General features: G+C 39.2%; 1 protein-coding gene across 1 annotated transcript in view; it reads right to left on the bottom strand.

Moving 5' to 3' along the window:
- LOC108578830 (liprin-beta-2) overlaps positions 1 to 11,882 on the bottom strand; it is a 57,605-nt gene extending 45,723 nt beyond the window's left edge. Inside the window, 2 exon segments of the mRNA XM_017942236.1 lie at positions 6,603 to 6,715; positions 11,789 to 11,882. Of these exon segments, the coding sequence (XP_017797725.1) occupies positions 6,603 to 6,715; positions 11,789 to 11,882 (207 nt within the window).
- Positions 11,883 to 12,581: the final 699 nt, after the last annotated feature.

Genomic DNA, 12,581 nt, shown 5'->3' with positions numbered 1-12,581 from the left:
ATTTCACACACCTCGTGTCAAGTTTCCAATTAGCGACGAATTTACGAGCATCGAAGAAGATTCGTACCGATTCTTTGTCAGCATTGCATCAAAATTAATTGTTTCTTGCGAAATCGTTTGGAGATATTACTTCCATAATTTCACCTTGCTTAACATCGAAATGGTAGAACCGTAGAAAATTCGTAAATTCCAGGAAATATCGAAGTTATTAAATTACCCATACTTCTATCTGAATGAAACGAGAGAATGTTTCTTGAGAAACTTTACAAAAGAGCAATATTTCCAGAGTGTCTTATTACGGAGCGATTGTACCAATCATTTGGATCACCCCTGACCCGGCTTTCAGATATTTCATATTTCCACCGATATTCTCTTCCCCTCGTATTATCAATACGTTTGATATTTCAATCGCGATACATTCCTAGAATTTTCAACGATACGTCTAGTAAAATGAAAAAATCTGGTACGAAAACACCTTGCGTACGAAAGAGATTTTAACATTGGGTGATACTTCACCCAGAATCCACCATTCACTGTCCAAGGGTTAAAGGGGGTTAACAACTTCTGCAACTAACAATTCAGATGCACAATACTGTACAGCTCTTCGTGTAAAACACAGAGTGGAAGCTTCAGATTCCCTGGGTTACAGTGATTCGCGATGATCACGTGTGTCGTGAGGAGAAGAGCGAAGGAGAGAAAGAGATATGTAGAAGAGGTTGCGATTGATGTTCTCCCTTCGTGGCCTGATTCAGTTCGGTACACCGTTGGAAAAATAAAGGAACGTAAATTTAATTACCGGAGTACTCGGCAAGTCGACGAGCAACGGGTGTACGTTCCACAGGTATACACACGGATTCGCGACGTTTCTACGAAATTTTAGTTAAAATTAATCTTTACACCATACTCTCCCCTTCTTTCTTTTTTCTTTTTCAATAAACCTCTTTCTTCGCAAGGAATTACCATCGCAGCGTGCGTAACGTTATTATAAGTGTCATTAAATGGGGAACGAAATGCTAAAGCGATACGCGTTAATTGACGCGAGCGACAAGCTGCGTCATAAATGGACGAATTAGCTCCTTTTAGGACACACCGCGCTTTGGATTCTTTTTTTCCCCCATCATCACCACGGGAACGAAGATCTAATTATTCTCGAAATTCGGCCATGCTCGAACGTGTGGCAAATATGACGCGATAAAATTCGATTTAATTCGCGAATTAAATCGCTGAGAACGCTTTTAGAGGATTTTTGGGGGGGGAGAGAATCGACGATCCGTGTGGTGTATGTAGGTTTGATAAAAAGAATATCTAGACTGTGTGTGTTTTAGTTATCTCGTAGGTGAATAGAAAAATTCAGGTTTATACGAATAAGGGAGATGTAAAAATGAATCGTGAGAATGGGGACAAAAGTTAGGGTACCTTTATAAATTTCGCTGTTTCACCACGCACGTGAACCAGCTCGCCACGCGAGTATTATGCGTGCCTTAACACCGACCGTAATGGATTAACCCCGTTTTGTCTGAACCTTCCATACAGCTCGATTCACTGTCGCACGAAAGAAAATGTGATCCATCACAGGGCTGCTTTTCTGAACTGTTCGTTCTGTGTTTGGAAAAAAAAGAGAGGCCTGACAGACGGATCCCTGTTCAACATAAGCCGATTTCATTGGGGAGGGGGGGACGTGTCTGTATCTGACGGTTGTACAAGCTGATTTTAGAAACTGTGACAAGATGTAGCTCTGTCCTAAACGAGAATAAGAAAGAATTCGACCTATTTTTCGAGACACTCTTTTCTCCTCGCAGTTGCCTGAAAAATGATCAAAAATCTTTCGTACTACATTGAGAACATTGCACCGATCAACTTCTGCCGTGAAAATAATATCTTCAGAGAATTTTCGCAATTTTCGAAAAATCCCAAAGTGAAACTTAATTCCACAAAAAGGGGACTGAAAGAAATCTCCAAACTTAATTTTTCAATATTCCACAGAGACGTCAACTTACGATTCTAAGAGCAGAGCTCGTCCATAAATGCATCTACACTCGTGCTAACAAATAAATTAAAAAAAGAAAATGTACAAATTTTCACGATTTTCACGGTACTCTAAAAGTCCTGGAAATCCTCGAGGGGGAAAACGCCAGTGTATCGCGAACTATGGAATGGAGAATGTGCGCGGCGGCTGCGGCGAACGGAAAGGGAGCGGAGAGAGGAGACGATTCACTGGGAAGCATAGGCAGGGTACCACTTAGCAGCTCGACAAACACGCCGCACGAGAAAAAGGCAGGAAAAAAGAAGAGGAGGGTGGAACGGGAAGAAGGGTGGGAGAGACGTAGGAGCGTCTCCTGATTTTGCATTTTTCATTTAGTCCCCTGGTTCCCTTCGGCTGATGCTCTGTATTAGTAAGTACGCGCGTGAATCATGATGCACTCCATCCGCGGATCGTCAGTTAGCATGGAACCGGCGGTAATTCGAAACAACAATGCAAACAACAGAGCATTTTGCGTGCACATGCGTAAGCAAGAATGCAGAAAGAGAGAGAGAGATAGGGTGGATGGTTCTTTGTTCGGTGGAAGTACCGTGTGCACATTTAAATTTTTATACTCCATTTGCACTTTAGGATGTCTCTTCTGCGTCGAAGGGACTCTAAAAACGCTGACTTCCATGGGAATATAACTCCCATATTTTTCTACAGCCCTTTTTAATTTGATTGACCTTTTAATTATTCTTCTTTTGGTTTTTTTTTTTTAGAGAAGTTTGTTGCCGTGTGGAATTGGTAATTATTTTTGCAAGAGAAAACAATTTTTTTAATTGGTCTGTCCCCTGTTTGACGAAATTTTGGATCTTTTTGATCGTACAACTTTTCATAATAATATTCGAACGTGTCTGTGATCTTTCGTGAAAGATTATTATACAAGCTTCAATTATTCCCTTCATTATTTGAGATTTAATTAATATCACCATTGACAAAGTCTGACGACGAGCCTTTCATCTTCGGTACAAAGTGAATAGCTTGAACTTCAATTTCCTTCCTCTTTATTTGAAAATTAATTTAGATTACGGTTGAAAAGTGTTTGAAAATATTCATGAAAAGCGCCTTCTTCCATTGAAAATCTTCCATTTCTCAGTTTACCTTTATATGAAAATTAATCGACACCCCGGTGTTCACAATTATTTCGAAATATGTTTGAAATAGTGCCTCTAAATGATCATAGAACTACAAATTTTTCAAAGAAAATTTCTCAACATTTCCCTATCTTCGCTTTGCGAGGGAAAAGCGATCGAAATCTGAATGCAACGGTCGTCACGGCCGATTTCAACTTTGAGAGATGTTCGCGTATAGAATTCCTAGCCTAGCTTTTCACCCTTTTTCCTTCCAGATATTTTTCACCGAGCTATTGATCATTCCGTCGACAAGGTGTAAGATTGAAAACGTGTCTGCTGCTCGCATAGGCGAGAGCAATTTCCGTCGCGTCCTCATTTTCGACTGTGCAACATCTTTTTGTTAATTTTCAGAACTGTCGCACGATTTTACTTGGAATCGTGACCAGAAATTCCAACGTGGATCGGTCTTATATGACCGGAAGAGCTGTGATCGCAGAAATCAGGAAACGTAACGATGTTGAAGATTGCGCTCGGTTGACCACCGTCTGATTAGTTATTGGTTAATACTACTTGGTCGTTGCTCTCGCTACGGAGTCAGACGTGACATATCTTACAGAATAATTTCCTTTTATACAAGGTGCTTGAAAAACATTAAAACACTTATATGGCAGTTAATTTTCTTAAACAAACAGAATTGATAAGAGAAAATATCTGTAGAAGCCGAGAAAAAATTTCTGGGTTCAAGGAGAATCGAACTCACGACCGTTGGGGCAGCAGGCAAGGACTGTACGCCCATAGCCAAAGTGCCCTCTTAATTTCTTTATTGTTATTTACTTCTTTTGAGGGACATAAAAGCTCCGTTAATATTATAAATGAATTTACCAGTTTCAAAGCCACGAAATTTATCCACAAGGTTCACCTAAGCTCAAACTATCGATAATTAAATTTACGTTTCATTCACAATTCCTCAGTGAATTAAAAAGAACGTTCAGTGGAACTAAACACAAAAATATCATTCAGCTAAAAATAATTCTTCCAATAAAAATGAAAATATTCTGAAATATTCTACGAAAACCAAAGAAACACATCGAACGCAAATCACATTTTCATTAATCGAAACACACGCGAAATTTACATGCTCTGCGACAATTTCACCGAAAACCAAAATTCTCCCAATTATAACACAGACCATTTCCCCTCCGTTTCAATATCAATTAATCTAATTTCGCGTATAATTCGTCACAGGCAAGCCGCAATTTTCCGTACAATCGAGTCCTTTTTCCCGCCCAAACAACGAACAGAGTTGTTCAGCCAAAGACAAACAATTTCGTGAAACGACGTGCATTTCAGGACGGTGGGTATAGGGATAATACGCCGCGTTATCCCCTTTGATCGAATAGCCAAGAGTAGAGGGGCACAGTAGTCATCGCGGGAGTAATTACCACGCGGCCATTTAATCGCGTTAATTTCGAAATCACCGCAGCGACCGTAGAACGAGGAGGAGACGGGAGAGATTCATCGGAACAACGTGTTTATACGAACCTTGATTCGTGGCGTTCGTTAATTGCACACTATCCTACCCCTACCCTTTGTCCCTTCGTCGTGTTTCTTTCAATTTTCCTATTATTACTGTAATTCTGTGTCTCGGAGTCGAGACGAACTCGGCTCAATTTTTCTCAAAATGCACATTTTCTTGAAATTTAAATTGTGGCGACCGCCACAGGGAGCCTACGTACCTAGGCCTGGCGACTCTTGGCCCTCGAGGCGAAGAGTCGAGAGATGTTTTTCCAAAGATCTCCGGGTTTCTTCGTCCTCGAGGACAAGAGTATCGCCTTGGCAATGTAGACCCGCGCCCCCACTTCCTGGGACTTTCCCAGGGAAAAAGGGAGCCCCGAAAAAGGCACGAGGCTTTTTGTCGTGGACATTCTTACCACGTGCATCGTGTCGCCTATACACTTTAAAAATCTAAAGATTTGTAAAATTTTAAGAACGAGGCAGAGGCTTATTTAGAGTCACTTGCATCCCAAAATTCAGCGGACAAAGCTGAGAATTTGGAAATATAATAATAATTCTGTAGCTCAGAGCTAAATCGACCCAAGACCTGTATTTTAATTTTGCAGTAGAATAAAAACATTTCAGAAAAATTGCAGGGTTTCAGTATGCAAATTTTGAACCCCAGAAAGTTCATGAGAGGGTAAAAAAATATCCACAAAGTTTTAAACTTCAGTTTGTTTTCCTTTTTTGCAAAATAGGAAAATAGGAAATATCATTTTTCCAGCAATTTTTCGCACCCGGAATCCTCTCGAAACGGTCGTGAGCAACGCGATGCATGCACAAACAAACGTGGAACGGTGGGGAAAATGGCGATGAAACGAGGAGGAAAATTCGCGGGAGACGTTGCTTTTATTTCATTTCGACGAGAGAAAATGATTCGGCGCGTCGAGAGGAGGGAGGGCGGCTGTTGGCCCTGGCCGTTTAATTAAATCAGTAATAGAGAGACAAATAAACTGCGTGATTTCAGTGCGGATGAATTTCCGCATCGATGGAACTCGTTACACGCACACACGACTCTTCGATGATAACTGAATCGCAACGGGGCCGCTGAAAGGAACGCGATATGAATTTTTGACGATTGAATTTTAACCTTGGATTTAACTGAATCGATCGAAACGATCTTTGTGTAATTATAGAGAGAACGCTGCAAATAATTTTGCTCGTTTCAAGTTCCATCGGTTTGCCAATCTGAAACGGGCGAAAAAGGAAAGTGTTTTTGTTATTTTGACATTTCTATCGATGTACTGGAATTTATTTATCGTTCGACGAGTCGCAGATATACGGAATCTGTCGTCAATCTGCTTACGAAATATTTTCACACTCTTGATAGTTAGAAAAATTAATATTTTCACGCGAAATGCGCGGGAAATATTAGTAAAATTAATTTTTTCATACGAAATGCGCTGGAAATATTAGAAACATCAATATTTTCACACGAAATGCGCTGGAAATATTAATAAAATTAATTTTCTCACACAAAATGCGCTGGAAATAATAAAATTAATTTTTTCACACGAAATGCGCTGGAAATAATAAAATTAATTTTCTCACACGAAATGCGCTGGAAATATTAGAAAAATTAATTTTTTCAAACGAAATGCGCTGGAAATATTAATAAAATTAATTTTCTCACACAAAATGCGCTGAAAATAATAAAATTAATTTTTTCACACGAAATGCGCTGGAAATAATAAAATTAATTTTCTCGCACGAAATGCGCTGGAAATATTAGAAAAATCAATATTTTCACACGAAATGTGCTGGAAATATTAATAAAATTAATTTTCTCACACAAAATGCGCTGGAAATCTTCTAATATTTTTTCCACTAAAAAATTACATTTTAAGTTTTTGACCATTTTCAGTAATAGTACCTTCTCCTTTAAACGAAACGAAAGTTGAGCCACTTCGTATGAAACGATAAATGGTTGAAAGTGAATTTTAAGGACTCACCTGTGCATCTGCAAGGATGCGTTGCATCAAAGCCAAGGTGGGGTGCGCTGTGAGGTCATCCTGCAGGGCAAGTGCTTCGCCTTCCTTGTTCAAGCGGTTTAAAGTGTTGAAGGCTGAAACAAATTATAAAAAGAATTACGAATAAGACGAATTGCAAAGCAAGCAAGAACACACACCAAAACCACTTCCAACACCAAGCTACCAAATTTACCCTTAGCAGCAACAAAATCTTCACACTGCTCCCAAATTACCAAAATGAAGCGCAACTACTTCGGTCAATCGCAAAATTCTACGTATGCACGCCTTACAAATGCAAACCTAACCTAACCAAACATTTCGATTATTGGAGATGACAGAAACATTATCCACAAACTTCTCATTTCCCTTGAAAAAAAAAAAAAATAAAAGATATTTCTGTAATACAGTCAATTTGGGCTCGTCGGGTTAGAAAGGGTTAAGTAGACTTCGCTTATCCCTGGGACAGCAAATTTCGGGTCAAATGTGACCCGATGCTAAAATTCTTTTCATACGCAAAAAAGAAACGAATTTCTTCATTTTACCATGTAAGCTTCGTCTTTATATTTAATACTAGGTTTACGGACATTTCTTATACACCTATCTCTACGGAATTCCCGTGAAATTGACGCGAGAACGAAACGTATTTTCTTATTTTATTTGACCCTTTGCACTCGGAGGTGATTTTGATGTAGAAAAGGTTGCAAATCGGAGGTTTGAGATTTTTACAAACTAACGTAGAAATAAAGTATACTATTTTATTGAAATATTTACTGTATTCTCTATTTCACCGTGGTCAACATATTTATGGAGGCCCGTAGATCTGTTCTGTCTTCGTTAATTATTTACCAAGTGACGATTATTTAATGTCGCTTCTCAATTGCCACTCGATTGCAAAGGGTTAAAATTATTTTCCTATTTCATTTAATATAAAATTGTAGTATCGGGGCCTCCATACCCAAAAATAGAAGGGAGTGGTTGGCGTAGCGCGCAAAGCCTCGGCTTGCCACGCCGAAGGTCCCGGGTTCGATTCCCGGTTGGGTCCCTCAATAGTTTTCCCTAGGTTCCTACAAAATTTATAATAAGCATAATTCGAAATACGTCAAAATCACGAGTCTTACAAATCTTTCGAATATCAGTCGAAACGAGGGAAAGCCGGATCATAATTGACCCGGCGTCCGTCGTCGGAAGGTTACAAAGAGACACCAAGACGCTATATGAGATTCTGTCGAACAAGATGGCCGCCGTCGTCGTAGTCTGTCGAGTCTCGTTCATCTCGCATTACCTTCTCGTCGTTGCTGAGACGGGATAATTGAATTCTCGTAGCATGGTGTGCTCTCGTGGCGCTAAGGTGGAAAGGCCTGAGGGGTGCCAAACTGTTATCGACAAGTTCGTGAGAGAAGCTCGTTTCGGGGCCATCGTAGTCCCTCTTTCCTTCTGATATATCGCGTTCGACTCTCCACTGCGCTTTGATGTCGAACACGCGCCACGAGGAGAAACTTCCGTACCAAGGGAAAATCATTCGAGCTCGATTGACTCCCGCCTAGAGAACCTGAATTTCAGACCCTTTCCACCCTGGCCACGCGCGTTCTGGATCGTTTGACTAATCGCGATTTTGTAAGCCTTACGCGATGAGAGAGTTTCAAGTGCTTCGCCACGATTGAAAACGCACAAATTCCCCTTTTTCCTTTCTTCTCCTTTTTATTTTCAGGTGAAGAGAAATTTTCACGGAGGTACAAGTTCGAAACGCTGGGGCCGATTTGAAAATTGAGGGGTGAAGCTTGGAATTTTGTAGAGACTGAAGGATATTCTGGATATTCCGGAAATTTCGTAGAATCTGGGAATTAAAGTGTTCAAAGCGAATATGGAAATTAAGACGGATTAGGAAGTGTGTCGTTCAGAAACGCTTCGAGAATTTACGGGCACGTAAATTGGGGTGTATTGAAATTTCAGTTGGAACAACGTTAAGAATTTAGAACTTTGGGGATTGAAATTTGCCAAGAAATTCGAAAGCTGCGAAATTGAAATTGAGGAACGATAAAATTGTTATTTCAATTTCTGAAAATCGTAGCTTATCGAATTTTCACGAATCGAAGAACATTATTTATCAAATGTAAATATTAAGAATTTATCACATTTTTGCAAACTATTTCTTCCTTTTTTTAAACACAAATATTAACGTTTTCTGATGAATGAAAATTTGATAAGAATATAAATATGTAATTATTTATTTGAAAATTTACAGAAAAGAAGAGCTTCGGGAGTTGAATCGAGAAACAAATTTTGTCCTTGATACAGCAAAAATGGAAAAAGAAGATAGAGAAACTGTTCAGACGGCAAAGATTCGCCTAATTTCGTTTACCGGGCAATTTGCCGGGTGTTCGCTTTCGGCCACGCTGTAATTGCTCGAATTTGAAAATGAATCAAGCCAGAATGTTAATGGTTCGCTGCGTGGCGCGCAAGCAAGCAACCAAACGAATTTCTTATCTCGTCGCTTAATTACTCGCCGCGCGAGCACAACTTCTTGATGAAAGGATGTACCCGCTCAAGGTGCGAGAGACCGGGATAAGCTTAACGCAATTACCCCGTGAATTATTTGTTTCTCCAGCCGTGGAGAACAAAATGAAATTGCCTGAATCTCGGCAAAAATTTTCGTAAACGAACTAATTGACTGGAAAGTTTATCTGTACAAAGAAATTATGGAGATATCTGGCAGAGCTGGTGGAAAGTTTTTTTTTCGTCTGATTGTGTATTTAGCAACTTGAGGGTAAGTAGAGGTAATTTTGCAAAATAGTATTTTACCTATGCATTCTTTTCAATTAAATTAATTCAATTATGTTGAAGATTGTCGAGTAAGTTTTTTAAATATATTTTTCAGTAAACATACATTTTACAGATTAATGATTTTCCAGTAGGTAATAAAATATGTGATTCTGTTGAACAAGCCAAAATATTGAAACAGAATATTCTATATATTAAAATTTCATCTATTTCCAATGAGACTCTTTAGAATCACTCTATTACAGGAATATCAAACAGACTATCAATTATTCAGTTTACCTAAGATCAATCTAATTTAATTTCCCCTTTCTGAAATAAATCCTGTTTCACTAGAAAAATTCTTCAAGACAGTGTAAAATTGGACAATGTTTCTTCTAAAAATTTTTACACTACAATCTCGTATCAAAATCTCTATTAATATCAACTTTATACCCTATTGAAGTCTACCATTAATTCCCAATGCAATTTTAGTCAAATGTAACCCTTTCTTAATTTTGAAATTTACTATTCAAAATTTCTTATTTTCCGAATTAAATTCTCCAATTCGGTTTGTTAAATTAAGTGCGTAAAGGATAAAATTGAACTAAAGTGAAATCACACCAAAAGGCTCCGACGGTATTTATACCGCGAGCAAATTTTCCAAACCCCTATAGGCGTCCATTGTAACGGAAGAGTTCCAAAAAAATCTCAATTTCCCTCAAAAGTCCAATTACTCCTCGTTAAACTCCTCTTCGATTAAAACGAAAAAAAAGAAAAAACACGTCTTACCGACGGACGGTAAGTTAAACACGACTGATAAACGATCACCGGTGTCACAAGCAACGTCTGAGAATCATTGATATGTCCAGCGTCGTTTCGTGCCCCCGGTCGGAGGAGAGACAGTTTTACGTTTAAGCAAACGTCGGAGTCGCGCGAGGACACCCGGTGCACGCATCGGGTTACGGTCAGGTATGAGCATTAAAGCACATAAAGGACTTACGCGGACCTAGGCGACCCTTCTCCGCAACCTGGTATATAGGTCTACGTGCAAACACGCGAGCACGTTAAGTGCGCTTGCAGGCACGAGGCCTCGGTATGAGACCAGCAGGGAACCGCGAAAGGGTTAGAGCCTGATATATGGGATAGTCCGATATTATGCGCCTATGAGCCTATGCACGCCCGTACGAATATTCTTTACGATCTTTCGCGTAGAATGGAACCTATTCAATATGTTGAGGTACGACCACGCCGATGGGGGAGAAATTTTTCACAAACTTCACACTCCACCGAGGACTTTTCTCAGGGAATCTCCTCGAGGCTAATACGATGAAATATCGTCGACTGTATTTAGCGTGCACCGGTTTAATGTGCGGGTAGATGAGAATTTGTTTGCGTATGTACTGCGAGAAAATGGGAGATAGAATTTGTGTATGGTTAGTGCGTGGAAATTGGTGTGTTTGCGTGGGGAAAAAAGTTAAACTTTATAGTTTTTGTGTTTGTGAGGGGAATTAGGTGGACTGGTAGTTTCTATTGCTTCGCAATTTTTTTGAGCGAGATTGTTGTAGTGCTGGTAACGAAGTGAAAATGCAGCGAAGGTTGAGCGATGGATGTAGACACATTTTGAAGGTTACAGGTAAATTGAGAGAATTGAAGTTTAAATATTTAAGGTATGAAAAATACAATTAACAAAGGAAAATTCACGCTAAAAATTCTGCAATTGAAAGAAAAGAATTAACCAAAATATTCGGTAATTTTGTTGTATCGAAAATTGCACACACAGTTTTATAAATGTTTCAATTATATCTTATCCCAGTTTCTAAAATCACCTTCTGTATAAATTCTGCAATTAAAAGAAAAATTGACGAAAACATTCTCGCTGAAAATCCTGCAATTGAAGAAAGAAAAATTGTTGAAAATATTCGCGCCAAAAATCCTGCAATTAAAAGGAAAACATGACGAAAATATTCGCGCCAAAAATTTTGCAAATTAAAAAAGAAAAATTGACGAAAACATTCGCGCTGAAAATCCTGCAATTAAAGAAAGAAGAATTGACCAAAATATTCGCGCTAAAATATATAAAATTAAAAAAAAAAGAAAAGAAAAATTGACGAAAATATTCGCGCAAAAGGTTCTGCAATTACAGAAAAAAAGAAAAGGAAGAAATGACGAAAATATTTCGTTGTACCAGAAGTTGCACAGGTATTTTTCTAAATGTTACACGGTGATTCACCGCTTTACCAAAAGCCATTCATCCATGAGGAGCGACGGCGGTCCTTTCGAAGCCAGTTCAGCCTGCATCCACTATGTTATCGTGCTTTATGAAGTACCAACGACCAATCACCAAAAAAGCCCCCAATGTGCACACCACGCCGTTAATCCCTGTGTACCATTTATTACCCCGCAAGACTCACCTTCCTCGAAGGGCTGCGCCCGTTTAGCAAATGCCCTCGAGAAAACGCCGCGCGGCTTCGAGGCCTCCACGCCGTTTTCTACGGCTGCGCTCATTTTTCTGAGTGGTCCTTCACGGAGCTTGTATTGCCAGGACGGATAAAGGGACCATCTGAAATTCACGTTACACTCTACATCTTTGTTCGAGAGAATCGCGCGACAGCTTTTATTATGGAACCACCGTTCGGCATTCGGTCCTGCAATTTACTTTTTCTCTCATCCCTCCAGAGAGAGAGAGAGAGAGAGAGAGAGAGACTTCCGATGGCTGATCATCGTTTAACCCTTGGCAAGGTGTCTGAACCAACACTCCGACTGTAATCACTCACGCGTTTCACACTTTCAACTTTTTAATTAACCTGCGTACGTATATGTTTGAAGTAAAATAGATGGGATGTTTTTTTTTGGAATATAGACTTTCGAACGAAAATCGAGAAAAATTTCTCGGGTTTCGAAGGGTTGAAAGTGAAACTTTGGTCCTTTAAATTTTCAGTTAAACTGTGTGCAAAAATTTGAAGTAAATAAACTCGATGGAATTCCTTTTTTTTAAATATTGACTATCGAATAAAAATCGAGGAAAAATTTCTCAGGTTTCAAAGGGTTAAACGTGGAAGTTTGCACCTTTGACCCTTTAAATTTTAAATTACCCTGTGTATCGGTGGAATATTTAAATACTGACAATTAAATCAAAGTCAAAGAAAAATGTCTCTAGCTTCAAAGGGTTAAACGTGGAAATTTACACATTTGACCTCTTGACCT

The sequence above is a fragment of the Habropoda laboriosa genome, unplaced genomic scaffold (assembly GCF_001263275.1).
Source record: "Habropoda laboriosa isolate 0110345459 unplaced genomic scaffold, ASM126327v1 scaffold62, whole genome shotgun sequence".
NCBI lineage: Eukaryota > Metazoa > Arthropoda > Insecta > Hymenoptera > Apidae > Habropoda > Habropoda laboriosa.
Note: the sequence above shows the minus strand (reverse complement) of the source record. Positions and strands in the feature narration are given on the sequence as shown.